Source organism: Panthera leo, chromosome B1, assembly GCF_018350215.1.
Source record: "Panthera leo isolate Ple1 chromosome B1, P.leo_Ple1_pat1.1, whole genome shotgun sequence".
Lineage (NCBI taxonomy): Eukaryota > Metazoa > Chordata > Mammalia > Carnivora > Felidae > Panthera > Panthera leo.
In genome coordinates, this window is record NC_056682.1 from 133,514,297 (window position 1) to 133,540,376 (window position 26,080).

Below are 26,080 nucleotides of genomic sequence, written 5' to 3' on the forward strand. Positions count from 1 at the left end.
GGATTCCAACTCACTCAGAACAGAGGTTTCCAAATATCTTTTAAAGCAATAGAACCCTTTTCTCCCAAATGAAGTCTTCAGCTACAATGCAATCTACAAAACCTGTTCTTTTTTTTTTTTTTAATTTAAATTTTATTATTTATTTTGAGGGAGAAAGACAGGTAGAGAGAAAGTGCACAGAGGAGGCACAGAGAGAGAGAGAGAATCCCAAGCAGGCTCCATGTTGTCAGCGCAGAGCCCGATGTGGGGCTCAATCTCACGAACTGTGAGATCATGACCTGAGCCAAAACCAAGAGTCCGACACTCCACTGACTGAGCCACCCAGGTGCCCCTATAAAAACTGCTCTGAGGTAGGAATGGTGGCGTGGATGCTTCTGTTGCCAGATTTGTAACTACTTCCGACCAGGTGGGGAGTCAACTGTAACACTGTGGCCCTCTGTGCAGACCCTGGTGTCTTCTGCCTTCAAACAGCCTCAGATACTCAGGATTAGTTTCCATCCAATCGTTGCACTTGGGTGAGATCAGAAATTCAAGTTGACTAGTTCAGAACTGGTTAGTCCCATGAGGATGAACGGAGCAGTGTCCCAGGTTTCGAGATGTCATCACTCACAGCTGAATGGAAAACTGCTGACAGAATTAGGACTGAGGGACGCGCAGCGGTCGGTACTGAGAATCAGAAGCAGGCTCTTTGAGGCAGATCTCTTTCCCTTCAGGCAGAACCAAATATAACCTCCCAGGAAATGTGATATTGTTTTCCTTGATTACCCCTTGTCAGCTTAGATATTCTGAGTTTTACCACAATTAGAACTTGAAAGTATTCTGATTTATGTATGAGGCACAGTAAGCTGGCACCACTCACAGCGAGGCGGAAGGAAGGGAGACTGAATGTCTTAGCTACTGTCGGTCAGGACATGACCCTCATGTCAGACCCTGATGAAGATCCAGCAGGGTTTCTAACACCACTCTTGGTCCCTGGGGCCGGCACGCCTGGGGCCAAGTTGGGGAGATGGGAAGTTGGGGTCCAGAAGTTCTTGTCTCCCCAGTGCCTGGGTGTTAAGAAATAACACACTGAAAATGTTGAATTTGTCCGCATACACTTTGGCTTGCTCATATTTTTAAGATGTATTTTTATTTACAGAGTGAGATGAAGCATAACAGATAATGCAGTTACAAATGTATCTGATAACTCCATTTTCATGAAAAAGTATATAAATATATTATAGGAAATTCTATATAGTAAACATCAGAAACTGATACAGTAAACATTTGCTACGTTTTTCTATTCCAATATTACTGTCATTTAAAGCTTAAATACTGGTTTCAAGTATCTCCTATAAAATAACTCTATTAAAATACTGGAAAAGAATTTTGCTATCAACAAGATTGGTGCATTAAAAATAGACTTGGTGTGTGTGTCTTTGTAACAATGTCAACTATAATCAAAGGCTGCCTTAATCATCGCTAAGATCTGCATTGTTCAGTTAGTGCTAAAAAATTTTAAATTATCATCACAGGCTGAAGTAGCTGTAAAAATACAGCATTTCACCATCGTTGTTGTGAAGAATGCCCCTCTAAGGTAGAGGAGAATAAGCATAATAATGTTGTATGGACTTGCGGCCCTGTGATCATTATTTTAAACAGGGAGCAGGAAAATCTGTTGGAGGTTGGGGGAGAGATGAAGAAGCATCCAGAAGGCTGTTCTTTTCCTGTTATTTCAGAAGCTGTGGCTGTTCTGTTTGCTCTTCTTTAGCTTGAAGACGCGTCAGAACATAAAGGATGACCTGATAGCAGAAAATATACTGATCCTATGGCCAAAAGAGAAAAAAAAAAGAGACAGATTCTAGATTTATAATGTGAAATAGATACGTCATGAGTAATTTTGGAAATATGGAGAATTTTGTTATAGTTACTATTAAGACGCAGGACATAGAATTGTGCAGTATCATAAAAATTATAAGAAGCTGAAACTGGATGGACAAAACGAGGAGGGGAAAAGCCTTGGGGGTGGAAATATCCCAGAGTCCCAACCGAAATTGTCTGTGGTACGCCACTTTTATGTTTTGTGTTTTGGTAATATTTATGATTTGCTTTTATAAGGGAAAAATAAACTTCCTACAAAATTTCCTGTAGAGTTTATTGAGCTCATCTTAATGTTCTGAAATGTCAAAACCCAAGACACCACACAAAATAATTTTCTTGAAATATTTGGAACAAAAGAATATGGAAATCAAAGAATCAAAGTCTTTCGAAATTAACTTTTTTTTTTTTTTTTTTGTGAAATTACTCTCTGTTTAGTTGATGGTGCAGTGATCTGAGTTTTCTTGTTATACAAGGAATTAATTCACGATATACTAAATGGAAAGTAATAAAACAACTACAGTTGAAACTCATTCAAAGCAGTCATGCCTGTGCACTTGTTTGGACTAAAGAATGAAAGAACGTTCCCTAAAATGTTGACAATTCTGGAGAGTAGGAATACAAGTAACCCTTTCGTTTCCTTTTTGCTTCTCTGTATTTTGACTTTCCCACATTTTGCACAAGTTCATCTTTGACTTTCTCGCACGCCACAAACGAACCGTTAGCAAACCTATTTCCCATGATGCCCCCTTCCCCCTATATCCACCACTCCAGTCTGCACCACACCTGCCACCTAATGGACCTACCTGCTTCTAACCCTGTAGCCTCCTCCCCAAATCCCGTATCGTTTTAGCACAGTAGCCAGAGAGGACCTTTAAAATGTGACTCAGATCAGGTCAGTCCACATCCTATGATGGCTCCACATCACTCAGAAGAAAGCCCAGGCCCTGGTCCTGTCACTTCCCTTTTCCACCTCAGCCACACCAGCCATGGCCATGTTTAAACACGCAAGACCTGCTCCTGCCTCAGATCTCCACATGGGTGGTTCTGTCTGCCTGAAATGCTCTTACTGTCAGATAGCCAATGACCCGCACTGCCCTTCCTTCAGATCTTGGCTCCAGTGTCACTTTCTCAGTGCTGCCCCCTATTGAAAGCACCTCTCCCAGCCACCATGCTTCCTCTTTGCCCTGATCTATTTTTTTTCCCCTCTAAAGTACTTATTGCTTTCAAAGATCTTAGATAACTTACTTAGTGTGCCTAATATCTGTCTTCCTCCTCACCACCCCTTGAGAAGATCTTTGCTATTCTAGCAGGGATCTTTGTGTCATTCACAGATGTGCTCCAAGTACCTAGAAGCATGCCTGGTCCACAGCAGACACTCAGTAAATAAGTGTCTGTTGAGTGAATGAATTTCCTGGGTATAAAGAACTTATTCAGATCAGTAGGTTCTCTTTACCTAAAAAATGTGTATCAGCTTAATATTTAGGAGATTTAACTTGAATTAAAAGTGTACATGAATGGAAGGCAGGCAAACTTTAATTTTAAAGATAGTCATAAACTTTTATATTCTTCAGGAGGAAGAGAAATGTGAACTTACAGACATATAAAAAGCTTCCATATCCCTCCCCACAATACAAACAATAAGAATAGTGGAACTGCTCAGAACAGACAGATAATCTACATAATGCAGTTCTTGGAAAGATACAAGTCTGTAGGTCAGTGGGTGATATAACCCATGGTTTGTTATCATCGTTTGAAATGAACATGATCAAAACAGGAGATACAGATCCACACATTCACTCTCCCCCAAGAGTGCCTCGTCCAAGCTAAGCAACTCCAGCCTGCCTTCTGGCCTTCTGCTCAGTGCTGCTGAATCCATTCCCTCTCGGGGAATTTCTGTAGCAAGAATGTTACCTTTAACATCTTTAAGTTGGAAACGGGGAAAGAATGCCACTAATTATATGCTATTTGGTACCATCCCCAATTGTTGCCCCAACATGCCCCCCTGTTCTTTGCAGTGCAGATGCACTCATTTTTAAAAAACTAAAAAAAAAAAAAAAAGTATTTTTATTAAAAATATTTATTTTAATGTTTACTTATTTTTAAGAGATGGAGAGAGACAGAACATGAGTGGGGCTGGGGCAGAGAGAGAGGGAGACACAGAATCCGAAGCAGGTTCCAGGCTCTGAGATGTTATCACAGAGCCCGACATGGGGTTTGAACCCACGAGCTATGAGATCATGACCTGAGCTGAAGTTGGATGCTTAACCAATTGAGCCACCAGGGTGGGGGGGGGGGGCAGATGGGGAGGGAGGGAGGAGAGGGGGAGAGAGTGAGAGTGAGAGCAAGAGCGAGAGCGAGAGTGAGAGTGAGAGCAAGAAGCCCAAGCAGCCTCCATGTTCAGCATGGAACCAGATGCAGGGCTCGATCCCACAACCCTGGGATCTCAACCCAAGAAGAATCAAGAGTTGGATGCTCAACTGACTAAGCCACCCAGGCACTCCCTTTTTCTTCATTTTTTAAAAAATTAAAAGGCAAAATTTAAATATTTTCATTTTTTTCTGAATTAGTCCTCATGCTTAAAGAAAAAAAAAAACAGTCCCTCACTACCACAGATGTTTGGTTTTAAGGAATAATGTGAAGGCCCATTAAGAAGAGAAATGGTTTAACCAGAACTCTGAAAAGATCCGAATCCTCATGAAAATCCTAATTAGAAGACACCAAGACTCACCTCTGTCTGAACCATCCCATGTCTTTGCAGTCTCATGCAGCGCACGAGGTCAGAGATGTCAAACTGCCAAAGGAAATGGCTATCCGTTAGAGAAAGTGTCACCGAATCTGAACCCCAAAGGTTCACGGAGGAAGGACTTCTATAGATTTCTATATCTCATTCTCCTTCCCCTTATAGCAGCTTTGGGAAATTGTTCCAGACAAAATAAGTCAATGGACTAACTCTGCCATCATTTCATAATTTTATTTATGTTCTTTGTAAGAATTAGGGGAAGTTGTTTTATTTGAAAGTCCCAAACAGAAATTGTCTTCCCTCTGGAATTTGACTTATTTCTAATATCACCATTTATTTTATTAAAAAAAATTTTTTTTTGAGTTTATTTATTTATTTTTGAGAGAGAGTGAGAGCACAAATGAGGAAGGGACAGAGAGAGAGGGAGACACAGAATCTGAAGCAGGCTCCAGGCTCTGAGCAGTCAGCACAGAGCCTGATGCGGGGCTTGAATCCACAAACCGTGAGATCATGACCCGAGTCAAAATCGGATGCTTAAACTGACTGAGCCACTCAGGTGCCCCCTCATATCACCCTTAAAAAAACACAAGGCAAGCTATTTTTCCTGCAGTTTGCTTTTCAGAATGAAATTCCTGATCTTTTTATTTTCACTGATGTTAGCAGTTTGAAACAAGGGAGAAATAGACTGTTTTGTTTTGTTCCACTTAAATCATTAATGGTAGATACAATACTGTGTGAAGAGCAAGACAGAACTGCTTTTAACCAAAATTCTTTAAGACATGATGATTTTAATTGCTTATATACAGTAAGATGTTCTAACATTGTAAGTAAGGTTTATACTAATTTAATTTTAATAAGATTGTAATCAGTAATTTTGTTTACTGAGTAATATTTTTTAAATATCAAAATATTTAAATAAATATTAATATATTAATATTAATATAAATTTAAATATTTTATTTATTTTTATTTAATTTATTTATAAATTAAATTTGTAATTTAATATAAATATATTATTAAATTTATATAATATATATAATATAATATAAATTATTAAATATAAACTTATAATAATAGTTATTATATTTAATATAATTTAAATATTTTAATAAATATTAAAATATTTAAAATAAATATATTATTTATATTAAATAAATATTAAAATATTAAATACATTTTCCACCTACAGGTAACAGTAACAAAAAAAGAATGTCTTTTTTTAAAAAATTGTTTTTTAATGTTTATTTTTGAGAGAGAGAGAGAGAGAGAAAGAGAGAGTAGGGGAGGGGCAGAGAGAGTGGGAGACACAGAATCTGAAGCAGGCTCCAGGCTCTGAGCTGTCAGCACAGACTCTGACGCAGGGCTTGAACTCATGAACTGAGAGATCATGACCTGAGTCAAAGTTGGATGCTTAACCGACTGAGCCACTCAGGTGCCCCAATATACTTTCTTTTGTGCATATATATATATATATATATATGCACAAAATATATGTATACATATATACATATGTATATATATATATAAAGTAAGCTCGAACTCAATGTAAGGCTTGAACTTAGGACCCCAAGATAAAGAGTTGCTTGCTCTACCAACTGAACCAGCCCCAGTGCTTCAATATTTCTATTCCTAAGTATGATGGTGACACTGACTTTATCTTATACAAGCCTACAGACTATAAAGAGTAACATGCAATAGTGCATAAGGGACTTTTGAGCACAGTTAAAACCAGTAAAACAAATATAAATTTGGGGCACCTGGGTGGCTCAGTCAGCTGAGCGACCTTCAGCTCAGGTCATGATCTCATGAATCATGAGTTCGAGCCCTGTACTGGGCTCACTGCTGTCAGCCTGTCAGTGCTAGGCCCGCTTCAGATCCTCTGTCCCTCTCTCTCTGTCCCTCCCCTGCTTGCGCTCTCCCAAAAAATAAATAAAAAATAAAAACAACAACAACAACAAAACAAAAAATCAAATATAAATTTGAAGTATTATTTCTTCTTGATTATGATCTGGGTAGTTTTGAACAACATTTACTAAATTATAATTTGATAAAGTAAGAAAATTGAGAGATTTATAGAAACTGCTAAATAAAAAATTCCAAGATTATATCACACTATTAAAAATTAGATTTTACCATTAGTTCTGGTCAAATGCTAGTTCAGCCTATAACTTTTTTTTTTTTTTTTTCAGAGAGAGACAGAGTGAGCACAAGTGAGGAAAGGGCAGAGGGAGAAAGAGAGAGAGAGAGACAGAGAGAGAGAGAGAGAGAGAGAGAGAATCTTAAGTAGGCTCCACACCCAGTGCAGAGCCTGACGTGGGGCTTGATCTCATGACTGTAAAATCATGACCATGAGACCTGAGCTGAAATCAAGAGACAGATGCTTAACAAACTGAGCCACTCAGGTGGCCCTAGTTTCAGCCTATATCTTGTACTCACGTCAAGATCTTGACTGATTAATCCTAAAACCACATCTATGCATATCAGGGTCCCTGAACGTCCAATGCCAGCACTGCAGTGTGTGATGATTGGGCCCGATTTATGAATGTGTCTCATGTAAGAGATAAAAGTGAGCAAGTCGTCTGGCTGAGAAGGTGTATCGTGGTCTGGCCAGGCAGTGAAATTCAGATGAGAAATATGCCGCGTCTCTCCTGTCTGAAATTGTACAACAAAAGAAATAGATAAAGGCATACTGTATTGTTCACACATAAGTTTTAATTCTTAATAATATACTATTCTTTCAAATTTTGACTTGCCCATTGGATCGGATGAAAGGAAAGGTGAAAGAGACAAAAAGACTCTATCAAACAACACATGGAGGGTCTTTATCAAGGAGGTTGCTAAATCCACATTTTAAATACTGGTAAAAACTACTTTTTGGAAATCCTAAAAGCAAATTACATTTTGATGTGAATAACAACCTTTTCTAAATGACTGCACTTTTAACTCACTCTGCATAAAAGCCAAAGTCATTGCAATGGCTTAATTGCCTTACAAAATTTGGCCCAGCTACTCTCAGACCTAACCTGCTCCTTATGGCCACAGAGACCTCTGCGGCTCTTTAAAAACACTAAGGCACAGTTCAAGCCTAGGGCCTCTGCACTTGCTCTTTCTGACTGAAATCTACCCTCCCCCATCCCTATGGCTTCGTCAACTCCTTTAGGGTTTTTTCCACAGCACCATCAACATTAGTATTTCCTCATTAGCAAGTAAACTAAATATGTTGTTTATGGGGGAGTACTTGATACTTAGAGATTTTTTAAAAAGTTTTACTCACTCTACTGAGAGGTTTGACCTTAAAAAAAAACCAAAACATTTCCAGCACATAGCTTCGAGCCATTCTGTTGTATCACTACGCAAAGGATGATAGATGGTCACCTTAAGAGTCCTGTGTTCTCATTTTCATTCTAATACAGTACATACTGGAGGAAACGGCTTGGTAGAAGTCATGAAGAGGGTCACATTTAAGTTTACATTAGATAAAAAATAATGGGTGACATTAGTGCCACTGAAATGGGAACCCAGAAGTTGCTGGCTTTCATTTAGGAATACACTGATGCTATCAAAGAAAGAATCTAGGCCTACATTCCAAGTAGGAGATAAGCCTTGGGAGATGGAAAGATTTAATTTGCTTACCTGAATATCTTCTAGGGCCATTGCCCTGACGACAAAGCCCTTCAGCTGCTGCATTCTCACAAGAGCCAGCCGAAGCCTGTCACTGACCATGGTCGTTTTGCCCAGGATATTAGGCCAATAGCGTTGGCATTTGATTTTTTCCCCTTCTACTTCTTGGGTCATCATGGCTATCACTGTGGATTTTTGTTCCCAAATCATCTGCCAGAAATCTCCAACAGTTGTAGGGAGAGGTCCTTGGCAGGCAATGTAAACAAACTCTTCTTTTCCCACTGGTATCTTAATGAAGCTGGCGTTGATATATCCACCTTCATCTCCAAGAGGCACTCTTGTGGCGTCATCTGTGAATTTTCCACCACAAAACAGAGCCATCTGTATCATGCATTTTTCTTTCTTTTCCTTCCTTCCTTCCTTCCTTCCTTCCTCTTTCTTTCTTTCTTTCTTTCTTTCTTTCTTTCTTTCTTTCTTTCTTTCAGTTTATTTATTTTGAAAGAGAGAGAGCAAGACAGTGACAGAGCACACAAGTGGGGGAGTGGCAGAGAGAAAGAAAGAAGCCCAAGCAGACTTCACACTGTCAACACAGAGCTCAATGCAGAGCTTAAACTCACCAACCATGAGCTCATGACCTGAGCAGTAATCAAGAGTCAGATGCTTAACTGACTGAGCCACTCTATTTATTTTTTAAAGAATTTGTTCTATTTCTTTTTTTTTCAAGGTTTTAAAATTATTTGAAGAGAGATAGACTGTGTATGCTTGCAAGCTCAAGTGGGAGAGGGGCAGAAAGAGAGGAGAGAAAGAATTCCAAGCAGGCTCTATACTGTCAGCTCAGAGCCCAACACAGGCTCGATCTCGTGAACCGTAAGATCATGAGTCCGACACTTAACTGACTGAGCCACCCAGGCACCCCTGTATCATGCATTTTTAAACAAGAGCCTTACAAACAGGGTCACTCAAAGATTATGAGAAATTCCTCAGAGCCATAAATGAAGTCAAAAACACATTTTAATAAAAGCATATTTTCAAATTATAGTATAGCCAAATCATTTTATATTTACCCATTTCACTCATTACAAGTATATCTAAGATGTCAACTCAATGAGTTTGACAGACAATTAGATATTATGTACATAGATTTGGCTGAAAAACTGAAATTTATAAATTAATACATTTAGAACTTCTTAACAAGTTCCTAGAGAAACAAACTTAACTTTACTATTTCTTATCCATCCTTATCTTAATGATGACAATAAGACTGAATTTAATGAATGACAATGCCAAAAGATTATTTCATGAAACAAATATTAATATTATACTGAGTTTACTAAAGTACTTATTATAAGTATAATTGGCATAATTACCTCTTGCTCATCTAATTAAATTATGTTCTTTTAAATCAGCAGCCAACTATAAACACAATAAACCAAAAGGTAGCTCACTTTATTCTCCAGGTATGTAGGCTCTTGTCTTTGTCTGATGGTAATTTCATAGTCAGGATATAAATTTTCAAACCAGTGAAAGTATATGTAAGCCATCTTATCCAAGATAATTAATTTGTATGTACTTACACATCAGAAGCCATTTCTACTTAAAACATTTATAAATTTAACTGGTAATTTCTAGGATTATCAAATTATGACTTTATTAATAGGTTTCAAAGTCCTCCATCAATTGCCCTTCAATTACTTGACTTTTACATCATAACTCATGGCAATAAATCCACTCAGTAGTTTTAGATTCATGGCTTACTCCATTTGATTTTAAGATACTAGTCTGACCATTTCTTTTTCTTTTTGCCTGAAATAATTCCCACCTACTTTATACTGAACCATTATCAATTTCATGTGTATTTATTTAAGTTTATTTTGAGAGAGAGCACGTGTGCACATGAGTGGGGGATATGCAGAAAGAGAGGGAGAGAGAGAATCCCAAGCAGGCTCCACACTGTCAGTGCAGAGCCTGACGTGGAGCTCAATCCCACAAAGAAATAATGACCTGTAAATCAAGAGTCGGATGCCCAACTGACTGTGCCACTCAGGCACCCCTCAATTTAATTTTTAAGATGTTAAGATTCACTTTTCGCAGGAAGTTTGCCAAAATAAATTTTGTGTCTTCTGTCTTGGGTTGAAAAAATTCAGCTATTATTTATTGCATGATTTGTCACTATTGGCTCCGTTACGGGTCTTTGAATTTATGACTTCCTTGAGGATAGGCTCATTGTGTCACACATGGTGGAATCCAATGTGCTAATACATAGATATGTGGCTGATCATTACGATGAGAAATGGCTAAAGAAAACAAAAAGTTGCTAGACATTGATATTTCGGCTACAAACAGATATAATTTAAAAAATCACATGTTGATTGGTGGAATGGGTAAAATGTGGGTAAAAAGGAACTGCTTTTTTTCCTTCCTGTACCTGAAACAGTTCAAACTATAATGCAACCTGGTAGTACCACCGTTGGTACCACTGCAGCCACATGCACATATATCAGAGACGTTTCTCTACCATAAAGTGAGTGGAATAAATAGATGTTGGCATGACACATGAACTAAGAAACCACTCATCCAGAAGTTGATTTCATATTTTCAAGAAGACTTTAAAATTACTGATTTGGCATCACCGATTAATTTCTAATACTATGCTGTAAAAACTCACAAATGTCTGAAGAAATATTTAAGATTCCTCAGTGTGATTTTCAGTATATCATAGATGATTTGAAAAGGAATTCACATTCTATATCTAAATGTATTTGTTACTTATGTAAATCTCTGAATATGTGCTTGTGTGTGTGCACACACACTTATGTGAGAAATAGGTAAACTAGCATAAAAGCTTTCAATCAGTTCAAATTATATTAGACATACATTTGATTTGAAGCCAAATTGGAACTTACAGGGAAGTATATTTTTATATCGATTCTTTCTTCTGTTTTCCTTAGTTTGTCCAATTAGACACTGATCCAAAGGTTTTAATTCTTGAAGATTCTGCAAGCAAAAATGGAAATAAAGTTAAATTTGTTGAAATAAGCAGGAATTCAGTAATAATTGCAAATACGTTAAATACGCAGGGTGCAAAACTGGCTACTGATCAGGGCAGACGCTGAATGTTAAGAAATAGATCTGTCCTGGCAAGATAAGCAAGCCTAAAATCCCAATATTAATCTGATATTTGAAATATATTTCTGCAAATATCTTTAACATGTTGTAGTCACTCAACTAATTTTGTGAGGCTGTACTTTGTATCTTAATTTTACATTTCAGTCTAAAAAGGTCTGTAATTATATTTTAGGGAAAAAACCAACTTATAAAAACAACTTGCACTTAAAAAATGAGATGGAGCAGAATTTTTTGACAATACTGTCTGTGGGGTCATAGAATAACCTTTATGGTAGAGTTGTGGTTAGACAGTCCTATGTTTTAACGTCAACTCTTTGTCACTTTTCATCCACTCATCCATCCATCCATCCATCCATCCATCCATCCATCCATCCATCCATTTGACAAATATATATTGAAAATGCCTACTAGATGCAGGGCACTGTAATAAGTGCTGGGAATACAGTAGTGAGAAGGAAGATATGATTCTGGTTCTCCTAGAGCTTTCAGACCATTGGGCGAAAGAGGCAGTAGAGAAGTAAACATACTGTGATATATGTGTCAAGAACTTAACAAGCTACTGTGTTAGAGAAAAATAAAGATTTACTTTATAAAGGGTTGTGATGGCAGGTCTGTGGGGTGGTGACATTTAAACCTTAAAGAAAGAAATCATTTCTGCAAAATGGAGGAGAGTATACCTCAACTATTGTGAGCTTGTTTCCAAATCTATTAATGGGAGTTACATTATTGTGAGTATTTAATACAAAGCATCTAGCACATTGCAGAAGCTCTCAGGAGAAGTTAGCTCCTTTCACTTCAGTGGTTATGAAAAGCTCAGGAAGTAGGCAAAGCAAGTATATGGTTTGAGAGAGATGAGCCAGGTAAACCCCAAAACCACAGGGGTGCTACATTCCTCTTTTGTCTCATGGTAAATATGGATGTTGCCAGCAAGATGACATGAGCAAGGGCTCTGAACCATTGCCTCTTTGACCTGAGGGGCATATTTCTGAAGCTGTATTAAACTAGAAACTACTGCTAATGAACTACATCAACAGTGTATTAATTATGAAGTTTAGTGGATGGTTGGAATTGACACTTAACTTGAAAAAAAAAGCCTCTTTATCACTACTATGAGGCAGGAAGGGTAATCTTTCGGGAGATTTATCAAGCTTCAAAGCAGCTAAAGAGATCTCTTTAAACCAGTACTATTAGGATCCTAACTGGAAAAATTAATTTCCTGCTAGACAGGACAGGATGGTGCTTGTAGTTGGAAGTAGAGTTGTGAGGTAATGGGCCTTTTCAAAATTTCTCCTAACCCTGCATATAAAACTTTGATAAAGAATCACTGGCAGAAGCCACTTACCTCCAGCTCCTTAGAAGGAATCCCTTGATCTAACAAACCTCGCAACATTCGAATGACTGATTTCAACTTGGTACCGGTGTATTTACCGGAGGGGGGCACTTTGACGATGGGGACTGCAGCAAGCTCCTCATTTGTCAGAAACGGATGATCTAACAGGAAGACAGCAGTCGATGTTTAAAAAAAAAAATTCCCACGTAATTGATTTAGCCAATAAGGGAACGGATTTGCGCATGTTCTTACCTCCTCTATTTTTACCAAAGGAAGAGTCTTTAGAATTAATAAGGCAATAGAACAGGTGGGCAGATACCTACAATCAACATAGGAAAATCTTGGCCATGGCAAGGCCCTTGGCTCTTGTGTACTTACAGTTTCTAGAAGAGTTTGAATTTTTTTTTTTTTTTTTTTTTTTTTTTTTTTGCTTCTCTTGACTCAGATGGCACTATTTTCTTGATGAGAACGTATCTAGTCCCTCTTACTGCTTTGCACTTTAATTAGCTTCCAAGCACATGGGGAAAAGATGAAGTGGGATGCTTCAGAAATTCTTCATAATGGGACATTGCATTAGAAACACTGATGTCTCCTCTCTCTACCCTCCTCTCTCTTACCCTCTCTACCAAGTACCCTTGGTACTCAGTGCCAGTATCTCTGGCATTTGACAGTTTTATCAATACAAGTGAAACGTTGGGGTCTTCAGGAGCTTATCAAGTAAGTGATATCAGTGTCTTAGAAGAGATATGTATCTAATTTAGTACCTGCTCTGTGGAAACTACTTGTATCAGAAAGCAACTGTTATCCTGGAAAAAAGTAGGAGGGAGTTCTTGCTATAGTCTGCATAAGTGTCACTTTGCAGACATACCTGTAAATTAGTTAACTAAAGCATTCTGATGACAGTTACTACATAGATAACAATAATGCCAGGCTCTGTAGGCCATAGGAGGCTGTACAATATCTCAAGAAATGGAACATCTGGTGGGGTGAAGGCTAGTTGTAAACACAGAATTCACTCCTTGAAAGTAGTTGTAAACTTTTACAGAACTGAGCATAAAGGCGATGGGAGCTCAAACACTGGAGATGGGCATGGGCTACGGGATTTGACAAAAGCACCATCACGGACACTAACAGTCCACATAAATCAAAAAGGTGTTCATTCAACTACTTTAATTTCCTTTAACAACTAACACTTCAAATTACAAAACCATGTCTTTTGTTGCATTAGTGTAACACTGCCTTCTATAAAAAAAGAGAAATGCAACACTGAATAGAGCTTCATTTCTCTACTGGCTCAGTTATAAAGTCACAGAGGCAGTAACAGGACACAGCAATTGACTCTTGCTTTTAAAAAATGAGGTTGAGATTCAAGGGTAATAATTTTCCCTCTTTGAGCGATTCTACCTGTTTTATTATAAATTAAATGTACTCCTTGACTTCTCGTTCCAGATTGGCAAAACTGTGACTTTGTGTTTCCAATTAACATATTTACACATTTATTTGTGTGTTTTACTTCAAGCCACTGAGAATTTTAGCCTCCAACTGTGCAAATACCTATTTAGAGAACTGAATGCTGATGTTTGCCTATGTAATTTCATTTAATGTATAGAACCAAATAATGCACACATATAGAGAAATAGCATATCTCTGTATTCTGAAAACTGTGATTTTCAAACACTTATTTTTTTATCCATTGCTTTTGATGAAAAAAATGGCTTATAAAATTCTTGCCTTTATTGGAATCCTCAAGGTTTGTTGTTTCCATTGGCAATTCATCACTTGCCCAGGCCACTTCATTGACACCATCAGTCTTCCTTTCTTGTGGCTTTTGAATCAAGCTATGACAACAAAACACGTTTGTAATATTTTCTTCAGTTTTGTCCCCCAAATGCATTTAAATATTATATCCCTGAGGGACACCCAAGTGGCTCAGTCGGTTAGGTGTCCGACTCTTGGTTTCAGCTCAGCTCATGATCTCATGGTTCATGGGATTGAGCCCCGCATTGGGCTCTGTGCTGACAGTGTGGAGCCTTCTTGGGATTCTCTCCTTCACTCTCTCTCTCTCTCTCTTTCTGCCCCTCTCCCACTCATGTGTACATGCATGCTCTCTCTCTCTCTCTCTCTCTCAAAAAAGAATATCCTTGAACTCCTTATTTCCTATACAATTATCAAGATATTTAAAAACAGATCGTCTGGGGGTGCCTGGGTAGCTCAGTCGGTTAAGCATCTGACTTTGGCTCAGGTCATGATCTTGTGGTTTGTGAGTTCGAGCCCCACGTCGGGCTCTGTGTTGAAAGGTCAGAGCCTGGAGCCTGCTTCAGATTCTGTGTCTCCCTCTCTCTCTGCCCCTCCCCTGCTCATGCTCTGTCTCTCTCTGTCTCTCAAAAATAAGTAAATGTTAAGAAAATTAAAAAAACAAAAAAAACAGATGATCTGATTTGAAAAACCCAAGCCTACAAGTCCTAAGATTTATTGATAGATGTAAATTAAACTGAAGTACAGAATTGTTTTTTTTTTTAAATTTTTTTTTTTCCAACGTTTTTTATTTATTTTTGGGACAGAGAGAGACAGAGCATGAACGGGGGAGGGGCAGAGAGAGAGAGGGAGACACAGAATCGGAAACAGGCTCCAGGCTCCGAGCCATCAGCCCAGCGCCTGACGCGGGGCTCAGAGCCTGACACGGGGCTCGAACTCACGGACCGTGAGATCGTGACCTGGCTGAAGTCGGACGCTTAACCGACTGCGCCACCCAGGCGCCCCCAGAATTGTTTAATATAGTTTAAAATTTATTTTCAAACAAATCCTGTCTTTGGACGTTAGACTGAAGGCGTCCCTTGGAGACAGAGAAAGTGGTTTGTTGCCCGCTTCAACACAGATAACCAATTACAACTGTGTCAGTAGAGCTCTCTGTGTCTTTTTAACAGCTACCTACTATTATTGTACCATATGGATGTATCTTAATTTATTTATAGAAGTCTCTGTTGATGCACATCTGTCTTTTGCTACAAATGGAGGCTGGAGGGACATTTCTGCATCAGGACACTCAGGTAATGTAATAAAACACAGTACAAGTTCCCATTATTCTAGGGGTACACAGTAGATGCCATCTTGCTGGTAGGGTGGATGGCTAGAAAAGAGAATCCAGGCAGGACAAAAGTTTAGCAATGAGATGAAAAAGCATAATGTAAAAGGCTGAACACATTTTTGCATTTTATGATATTCAGGGGGAACAAAACAACATTAGTATAGACCATTAAAACAAGACATGTACAATGGTCCCACAACATCAATAACGGGGTAGCAATTATGTTGCTTTTATGGTGAATGTTTTCCTCTGTTCCAGATAATTATGGGTTGCAATTAACATTTAATTTGCAAGTTCTGCATCAATGAGGTTGCTTTTGTCATGTAATAAATATATTTTGTTTGCAAGGGTATAGTTTGGAGATCCTTCCGTCAGGCATTCCCTCCTTTATCATTCCTTTGATTAGCTGCTTTAGTGTTTCATGGGTGCTTGTAGGCGTATACCCTAATTTATTTTGTGTAATTATTTTTTTACAAGTATAAATGATGTTGCAATTACATTTTTGTAGAAATGTCTTTGCACACATGTGGTAGTGGGAGCCATTTTTTTGGAAATGAAATTGCTAGATTGAAGGTTATATATTACAATTCTTTGAATCTTTGATGCTCATCGTTGTAAGATACACTATTATTTTGTTCACATTAAGGAAGAAATTATATTGATTTCAGAAATGTTAAAATCAAAAAGAAAGTGTATCCGAGAATTAGTAACATGTAGATAAAATTTATATGTTAATAGGGTTTCTAACTGCCATTCAAATAAATTAGATATACTAGTTTCCCCGACCTCCTTCCTCCCCTTCCCTTGCCTAACAGGGAAGAGCTTGTATCTTTACAATTATTGGCAGCTGGCCCAGATATTTGCCAGACTTTCCTCATTGTTGGCACTTTCCCTTTTAGACCTTTCTTTCATTTTTTCCCCATGGTCAAGGATACTGTTTTTTGGAGGAATGTTATAACAAATACATTGTCACATGCCACCTGAACCCTTATAACAGTATTTTAAAAACATTCTTAATATTCAGCCATAGGTCCATAATTTAGTCAACATTCTCATTTCATTGGAAAAGAATAAATTAATTTCAAAAGCAACATCTAAATGAAAATCTTCAGAACACCTTTTTTTTTTTTTTTTTTTTTTTAAAGATTTTATTTTTTAAGTAATCTCTACACCCAGGGTGGGGTTTGAACTCATGACCCGGAGATCAATAGTCACATGCTCCACCAACTGAGTCAGCCAGGTACCCCCACCTCAGAGCACTTCTAAAAAGCAATGGAATTTTTATACTTTAATTTTTTTAAATGTTTATTTATTTTTGAGAGAGAGAGAGAGAGAGAGAGAGAGAGAGAGAGAGAGAGAGAGAGAGAGAGAGAAGGAGAGGGAATGAACATGTGGGGGAGGGGCAGAGAGAGAGAGGGAGATACAAAATCTGAAGCAGGCTTCAGGCTCTGAGCTGTCAGTACAGAGCCTGACATGGGGCTCGAACTCATGAACTGTGACGTCATGACCTGAGCCAAAGTCAGATGCTCAACTGATGGAGCCACCCAGGTGCCCCTGTTATATACTTTAAGGGATTATTTTCTTACCTTTCACTTTTTACTTTTTCTTCATAATATTCTTCACAGCCATTCATTTTGATAGACTACAATAAAGAGAAATAAAAATTACATTAGCCCATTGTAAAAAAAAAATCAAACAATCTCAGTGTTCAATTTGTTTCTGTTACTTATTTCCTATATTTTCTGTCATGTCCATCCTCATATAACAAACACACGTATGACATTCAATTAATGTCAAACTGTGGCTAAGGCATCTTCAGTGGCCCAAGAGTTTTGCTGGTCCCACTTACTGACTGGCTTTTCATTTCTCATAAGGGATATTAATGGTACAGAGGTAAGGAGAAGACAAGATGTATAGCTGAAGTATGATTAGACATGCATATTCAGTATATATTTTTACACTACTTCAATTTTAAAATCTGAAAATGGGCTCTCCAGAAAAATCTTAGTAATTTTCAGTGTGTTAAATTATCTTGCCCTTTTATTATTAAAGTGATGGGTCCTTCTGTGGAGAACATAGACCAATCAGCTCATACTTTAAGTGAGCATGGTGTCTCAGAGACCCAAATACTGCAAGTGCAGTTTGCTACAATCAGAAGATGACAAGTTTCATTCTTAGATGATTAATAAATCTTACATTCCAATCTTTATTAGGACAAATTATCTTAACAAATGGGACAGTCCTTTCATTTCAAGACCCTGAATTATCTGGCTGCTGTTTACCTCCATAATCCATTTGCTTTTATTTGTAGCACTTTTTTTCTTTTTCTCTTATTTTAGGGAGAGAGAGAGAGCATGAGCATGAGTGGGGAGAGAGGCAGAGGGAGAGAGAGAGAAAGAATCCCAAGCGGACTGCATGCTCAGTATGGAGCCCGATGTGGGGCTCAATCCCATGACCCCGGGATCATGACCTGAGCTGAAATCAAGAGTCGGACGTCAAACCAACTGAGCCACCCAGGCACCGCTTCTTTTCTTTTTAAACTTCATAGACCTTATCACAACTTGTAATTTCATGTTTACTTGGGTGTTTATTTGATCATTGTCTTGTCCTCCTCATTAGACTATAAGCTCCACAAGGGCAGGAACCACATCTGGTTACCACTGTGTGCCTACACGTGCTTATGCCTGAGCCACGGAAGGTTGTCTCACTTCTTTAATAAAGATATAAAAAATCTTTTTTTAAAAATGTGTATTCATTTTTGAGAGACAGAGAGAGACAGAACATGAGCGGGGAAGGAACAGAGAGAGAGGGAGTCACAGAAACTGAAGTAGGCGCCAGGCTCCATGCTGTCAGCACACAGCTTGACATGGGGCTTGAAACCACGAACCGTGAGACCATAACCTGAGCTAAAGTCAGATGCCCAACCGACTGAGCCACCCAGGTGCCCCAAGATATAAATAATCTTTAATACGATCTTTCAGTTATAGACCTTTAGACTTAAGAAGTATTTATAATTAAGTTATTCTGATATGAACTTCAGTTTGAGGAAAATGCAGAATTTCTATGGAGGAAGAAAAAAAATGTAGCTTGTTTTATCCACGGATAAAAGGAAGCTTTTATCCACTAAAAGGAAGCTTCTTAGATGTTACCTGTTTCTACAAGTTGATAATTTTAGTCTGGGTTGATTTTTTTCCAAGTAAAGTCATTTGGATTTTGTATTTCCCATCAAAAGCCTGGTCTAAGAATCTACCATGAGTGTGATACTTTTGAAAAGTATAAAGCCTTTTATAAGAGTCAACTGTTATTAATATGAAAATGGTGAGATAAAACCCAATTGGAAATAAAATATAGTGATACTACAACAATATCAATTTTCCAATATCAATATTCCTGTCAGAATGGCTGAAATGAAAAATACAAGAAACAACAGATGTTGGTGAGGATGTGGAGAAAGGGGAACCCTTTTGCACTGTTGGTGGGAATGTAACTGGTGCAGCCACTCTGGAAAAGAGTATGGAGTTTCCTCAGAAAGTTAAAAATAGAACTATTCTATGATCCAGCAATTGCACTACTGGGTAATTAAACCCTAAGACATACAAATACTAATTTGATGGGACACATGCACCCCCATGTTTATAGCAGCATTATCTACAATAGCCAAATTATGAAAAGAGCCCAAATGTCCACTGACTGATAAATGGATAAAGAAGATATGTATGTGTACACACACACACACACACACACACACACACACACACAGGAATATTACTCAGCCATGAAAAGGATGAAATGTTGCCATTTACAAGGATGTGGACAGAGCTACAGAGTATTATGCCCAGTGAAATAAGTTAAAGACAAATACCATACGATTTTACTCATATGTGAAATTTAAGAAACAAAACAAACAATCATGGGGAAAAAACCAGAGAGGCAAACTAAGAAACAGACTCTTAACTATAGAGAAGAAATTCTATGGTTTACCACAGAGGGGAGGCGGGTGGAAGAATGGGTTAAATAGGTGATGGGGATTAAGGGGCACATGTGTCATGATGAGCACTGTATGGAAGTGCTCTAAACTATACACCTGAAACTAATGTTACACTGTATGTTAACTAACTGGAATTTAAAAACTTAAAGAAAAATTTCCCACTATTTTGCAAAGTTCACCTGTGTATGGGGTAGGTTTGGGTCAAGGAGATGGCCTTCGGTCTCTCTTCTCATTCTGGATTGTAGGCTCCTTGGAAGAGAAGGCAGCTGCAGCACTGCCTCAAGGAAAAGACTTAGATTTTACCATGGCCAGCCCATCTGAAGGTTGGTTTGTTATCCTATTGCTCAAAGAATCCAGATCCAGCAACTTGAAGAGTAGAGATATCTCCTGGGTCCAAGACCAAACTGTATCATTTGTGGTGCCCATTGTCAAATGGAAATATGGGATATCTTGTTAAAAAATTGAGAATTTCAAGATGATGGCACAGCACATGAGGAGCTCTTCTAAGCATAGGGCTGTGTGACTACATTAGTCGAATGCCCATAAAGCCAGGATCCTACAGTCAGTCAAGCATGATTATCTTATAGGTGATGGAAAGCCACTGAAAGTTTCTATTGTTTACTGATTAATAACCAGTATTAGAAACAACATAGGAAGTGTGCTGATGTATTTCAGCACAATGATGTCATGTCTTAGGAGGCCATGCCTTTCTTCTCTCCATCTTAGATGTTTTGAGCTAATGGGGGACATGTTTCTATCTCTCTCAGGAAAGTTGCCTGTCCAGAGGTGTAGAAAGACCAAATTCCTTGCCATGACATCTAAGTCACTTGCTCAACTCACCCCTCCCTATCTCTTCAGTCTTAGCTTTCAAGATACCACATGACACCCTACTTGCGATGATTTAGTGCCCTGAATGTCCCAGGCTGATCCAGACCTTCATGTCCTTGCTAAGCAGTTCCTCAGTATGGAATGCTCTTTCCTATTGCATCTCACCTACCAAATACCTTCAAAATGCTAAAACTTTGGCTCAGGTCATGATCTCACGGTCCGTGGGTTCGAGCCCTGCATCAGGCTCTGTGCTGACAGCTCAGAGCCTGGAGCCTGCCCCTCCTCCACTTGCGCTCTGTCTCTCTCTCTCAATAATAAACATTAAAAAATAAATAAATAAGATGCTAATTCTCTCAGAAGCCTTAATAACCATACCCATCAACTCCTGTATAGTCCCTATTATTCCACAATTCTTTGTAACATTCTCTGGATTCCATATAAACATTTATCAGGACATGTTTTTACTATAGTTTTAAAAATTGTACTTACTTATTTACATTGTACAGCTCCCAAATTGACTACTAGACTATACAAGCAAATTGAGGACAGAAACCCTGATATACCTTCTTACCTTGTTATCCCCAGCTTAATCAGGGTCAAACGAGTTCAGCAACAGCTAAGTGAATAGTTTTGAAACTTTAGATGATGATTGACACTATGTATATGACTGGCATTCATTCCTTCATTCATAAATAAAGCTCAGACATTGGCCTGAAGTACTTCATTAAAAGGTAGTTAAGTGTAGAGTGACAAGTTACAAGACAGTGACAAATGACCCTGTGTGATACTATACTATTTATAATATCATCATCATATCATTTATAATGTCAAAAGTAGCTTAACTTTTGACTCATGAGAAAACTTTCAGGGTTAAAACCCTAAAACTTTCAGGGTTGTACATACAATCCAAGTAATTTCCCTATCGGGTATTTACACAAAGAAAATGAAAACACAAATTCGATGTTTACTGAAACATTTTTTTTTTTTTTTTTGGTAATTTCTGCACCCAATGTGGGGCTTGAACTCATGACCCTGAGATCAAGACTTGCGTGTTCTACCAACTGAGCCAGACAAGCACCCCTACTGCAGCCATTACTTACATCAGCCAAGATATGGAACCAATTTAAGTGCCTAACAATAGATAAAGAAGATATGGTATATACACATGATGGAATATCACTCAGTCATAAAAAAGAATGAGATCTTGCCATTTGCGACAACATGGATGGACCTGGAGGATATCATGCTAAGTGAAGTAAGTCAGAGAAAGACAAATACCATATGATTTCATTTAGATGTGGAATCTAAAAAATAAATAGACAAACAAAATACAGAAACAGACTCATGAATACAGAGAACAAACTGGTGGTTGGCAGGGGGGGCAGGGCTGAGGGGATAGGTGAAATAAGTGAAGGGGATTAAGAGATACAAACTTTATAAAATAAATGTCATGGGACACCTGACTGGCTCAGTTGGTGGAGCATGTGACTCTTGATCTTGGGGTCATGAATTCAAACCCCATTCTGGGCATGGAGCTACCTAAAATAAATTAATTAATTATAAAAATGTCACCAAATGAAAAGTATAGCACAGGAAAGAGAATCATTAACATTGTAATAACTTTGAAGGATGACAGGTGGTTAACTACACTTACTGTGGTAAGCAGTGCATAATGTACAGAATTGTTAAATCACTATGTTGCATAACTGAAAATAGAGCATTGTATTTCAACTACACTTCAATAATAAAAGTTAAAGAAACAAAAACAAAACAACTTCCAGGGTTGTAGAACACACTATTATGAGCCAGTTCAATAAATAATCTACAATTTGTTTAGGGTGGTCCCAAAGAAGCATACTTATGAAAAACTAAATATTTTCAGAAATTCTAGGTAACTCTTAAAACTACTCAAATGTAGGCAACATTCTAGAAATTTAAAATGAAACAGAAAACGTTTCCAGAATACTGGCTTAGTCTTCCTTTCAGCTACGAAGATTAGTCATATTTGTCTTTTTTGAATTTGTCTGCTTATGAATATAATTTCCATAGTGATTTTAACACATTTAGAGTTTGATACAAATATAACTTCTTCATGTTTTTATCTCAGTACTTTGTTTTCTCCTTTCCTGAATTTGTTTTTTCACTTTCTTTGTTTTGTTTACTATTAGTCAAAATCTCTTCTGAAGCAGATGTCCCATATATTCAAGCGTCAATTTATTAAATTTAAAGGATGGACTGTCCCAAAATGTTTGGTCTTTAACATCTTGAATTCTCAACGTGTATATTTGCGGGATCTATCTGCACTTTGGTGGTAGAACAACTTACATGATATTTACTAATAATTGGTAGGAATATTCTCCTTCCATAAACCTTAATTTTTAGATTTGTCCTGAACAGTTTTACATCCTAATTTCTTCCAAGTGAACTTTAAAATCATTTTACCAAGCTAGTCTGCCTCTCATTAAAAAAAAGTTGAAGGGGCTCCTAGGTGGCTCAGATAGTTGTGTTGGACTCTTGATTTAGGCTCAGCATCAGGATCTCATGGTTCATGGGATTGAGCCCTGCATTGGGCTCTGCACTGACAGAGTGAGACTGCTTGGGATTCTCTCTTTTCCCCCTCTCTCTCCCCTTACCCATTCTTTATCTGCCCCATTACCCATCATTATTAACCTTACCCATTCATACTCCCCTCCTCAAGATAAATAAACATTAAAAAAAAAGTTGAAATATTTTATGGGACCATATTAATTTATGGGTAAATCTAGGGAGAAGTTAAATTTTGGGTTTTTCTATCAAGGAATAAGAAATGTTTCTCTTTAATATTTCTTCTGCTTCTTTGTAGAGTTTTAAAGTTTTCATAATATAGGTTTTGTACATTTGGGTTGAATTTATGCCTATACTTTTATTTAACTATTGTGAATGAAATTTTATTTAATTATATTTTATAACTTGTTAAAGAATAGATTGTTATAGACTGAATTGTGTCCCTCGCAAGATTCACAGGTTGAAGCCCTAACCCCAAAATGACTGTTTGGAGACAGTTTTTATGGAGGTAATTAAGGCTAAATAAGGTCATAAGGATGGGGCTCTAATCCAATAGGATTGGTGTCCTTATAAGAAAAGGAAGAGACACCAGGGGTGCATGAACACAGACGAATGGGCATGTGAGGACACAGTGAAAAGGTGGTCATCTGCAAGCGGAGGAGAGAGGTCTCACCAGAAACCAACTCTGCTGGCACCTTGGGACTTCCAGCCTCTAGAATTGTGAGAAAATAAATTTCTGTTTCTTAAGTCTTTCAGTTTGTGGTATTTTGTTGTGGCAGCCCTAGCACACTGGATAGGCTGCAAAGTCAAATGTCTACAGGAACCAGACAAGTAAACATAAACCTGCAAATGCCAGAGTTGGGGCAGGGGATGAGCGGTGTTGGAAAATCAGAAATGGGGGGTTGGTGGAGGCAGAGATAAAGCCTCAGCAGAGAAAACAAACTTTATGTAAGAAGATACATAATTCTAACAAGAGATAACCTCCTATGGTGTTTATCTAGCTCTTATCCTTACCTCTGTAAAGTCTTCAGGTAAAGGTGAACCATCACAGTCTGTATCTTCTGCTCTCCCTTCAGATAACTTCCCATTGGTTTTCAATGAACCTGGGGAAGAAATAAGTGGGCCAAGAGAAATTAAAATGCTTCCTAGAGGCCTCCTTCTTGCACTCCTTAGTGTACCAACTTATTCATTCTGGTTCATCTACCTGGAACACTGACATCTCCTGCTGCATTATTTTGGTTTAAAAGATTCTGGGCTTCCTCATCCACGACATCCAGCAGAGACTGAATAACTTCAGCTTCTTGAGGATCATCATAAATATCATCTTCTTGTACATTAGATTCTTGAAAAACAGTAATTTTATATGAGATTTTACTTTAAAAAATATTGATTTGAGAAAGAGACGCTACATCAGGTCTTTCAAATTTCAAGCATCTACTTTGAAAGGCAGCCATGATTGGAAAAGCGGTTAGACTCATGCAACCCAGCCATTTCTAGTTCTAGCACTCCTCTGGCTGCTGTGACAGAAGATCACACAAATGTAGCTTAAAAAGAACAAACCAAAATCTATGTCTGTGAATAAATCTTTCCATGAGACATCAAGAATTTAATGCTTATTTTCCTAAATTGATTCCAAATTACTAATTCATGAAAGAAACTCAAGAAGTTAGGTTACAAAAATTAAGGATATAATAGGGTAGCCCATACATGTCCAAGAAAAAATTTCTAATTAGGTTACCTGTGAATTGCTGCTTCCAAGGAATGTAAGAAACACTATTCAAACAAAACCAGCTATCTTTTTAATCATCTAAAAATATTTTTAATATTAGGATACAGCACATTTGTACAGTAATGCAATGAACAATAATTAATTTTACATTGTTCTTTTATTTCTTTGGACAACAATCTTTCCTTGTTACACTATAGAAACATGTAAGCCCAATACCTAATATTTCTTTATTACCTGAACTATTAGGACATTTAGAGTAATTGGATGACTGATTTGGAAAAACTACCTTTGGAGAGAATCAAGTCTGTTGATCCCTTCATCTGATAAGTAGAGCATTTTCCTTCAGGGCACAAAACTTCAATTATTTCTTCCCCATTAACCTAAAGTATGAAACCAGAGCAAATCATTAGTTTACTATTTTGCTAACTTCCAGGATTAGGGAGGGACTGTAGATTGCCCCATCGTGTCCTTCTCTCCCTCTTTCTTTGTACATAATCCATTTGATATCTCTCCATGATAGATGAATGTTTCTAGGAAACATCAGTACAATGGAATGTACAAAGAGAATGGGACTTTCCATCACCAAAAACCTCTGGAAACAGCACATAATACAACATCAAATCAGTATTTCTATTCTAAGAATTCTCACAGTGTTTACTAATATAAATTTTGAGTTGCCAAGAGTCTATTATGTAGTATTTCCTAAGCTTATTTGAGTGCAGAAATCTCTTTTTTGAGGCATATTTTATGAGACTTGTCTTCCTTTAAATCTTTTCTAAAAGTTTTATAGGATTACTAAACTAATAAGTTGGGGGAAAGGGAAAAAATCTTTTAAGTATTTGTGAAGCTGTGACTTGGACATAAACTCCAGTTTCACATCCTGGTCAACTGTTGGATATAAAGATTTTTAAGTCTAGTCTAAATCTCATCTCAATTTAAGAAGAATAACAATGGATTCATAACTACAAATTACTTATTGAACAGAATTTAACTTTCTAACTCAATGGTAAATTGTGAACACTTCATGGTACATGGCCTATTGAAAGAAAAATGATTTGGGTAAAAATGCAAAATTAGATGGTTAGGATAAAATGAAATAATTTTACACAAATAAAAGGTGGTTTGCTCCAAAGATTTTACTCTTTTTATCAAGATAAAAAGTAGAAATGATAGACGCAATAGAATTATTTCTTCATACATAATGGTTACACAATGTCAGATTTTACTGG

The 26,080-nt window shown here is 37.6% G+C and overlaps 1 protein-coding gene across 7 annotated transcripts in view; it reads right to left on the minus strand.

The window, feature by feature from the left end:
* Nucleotides 1-1,110: 1,110 nt before the first annotated feature.
* PTPN13 (protein tyrosine phosphatase non-receptor type 13) overlaps nt 1,111-26,080 on the minus strand; it is a 227,101-nt gene continuing 202,131 nt past the window's right edge. For 6 of the 7 annotated variants that reach the window (XM_042935987.1, XM_042935989.1, XM_042935988.1 and 3 more), the window contains 11 exons: nt 25,138-25,231; nt 24,327-24,464; nt 24,137-24,225; nt 17,349-17,404; nt 14,409-14,515; nt 12,690-12,838; nt 11,125-11,215; nt 8,234-8,571; nt 7,037-7,252; nt 4,589-4,651; nt 1,111-1,805 (listed from right to left, as the gene is read on the minus strand). In XM_042935987.1, coding sequence (XP_042791921.1) covers nt 1,710-1,805; nt 4,589-4,651; nt 7,037-7,252; nt 8,234-8,571; nt 11,125-11,215; nt 12,690-12,838; nt 14,409-14,515; nt 17,349-17,404; nt 24,137-24,225; nt 24,327-24,464; nt 25,138-25,231 — 1,437 coding nt within the window. In that variant the 3' untranslated portion in view covers nt 1,111-1,709. The remainder of the gene's footprint in view (nt 1,806-4,588; nt 4,652-7,036; nt 7,253-8,233; nt 8,572-11,124; nt 11,216-12,689; nt 12,839-14,408; nt 14,516-17,348; nt 17,405-24,136; nt 24,226-24,326; nt 24,465-25,137; nt 25,232-26,080) is intronic. The other variant, XM_042935985.1, reaches the window with a different exon arrangement.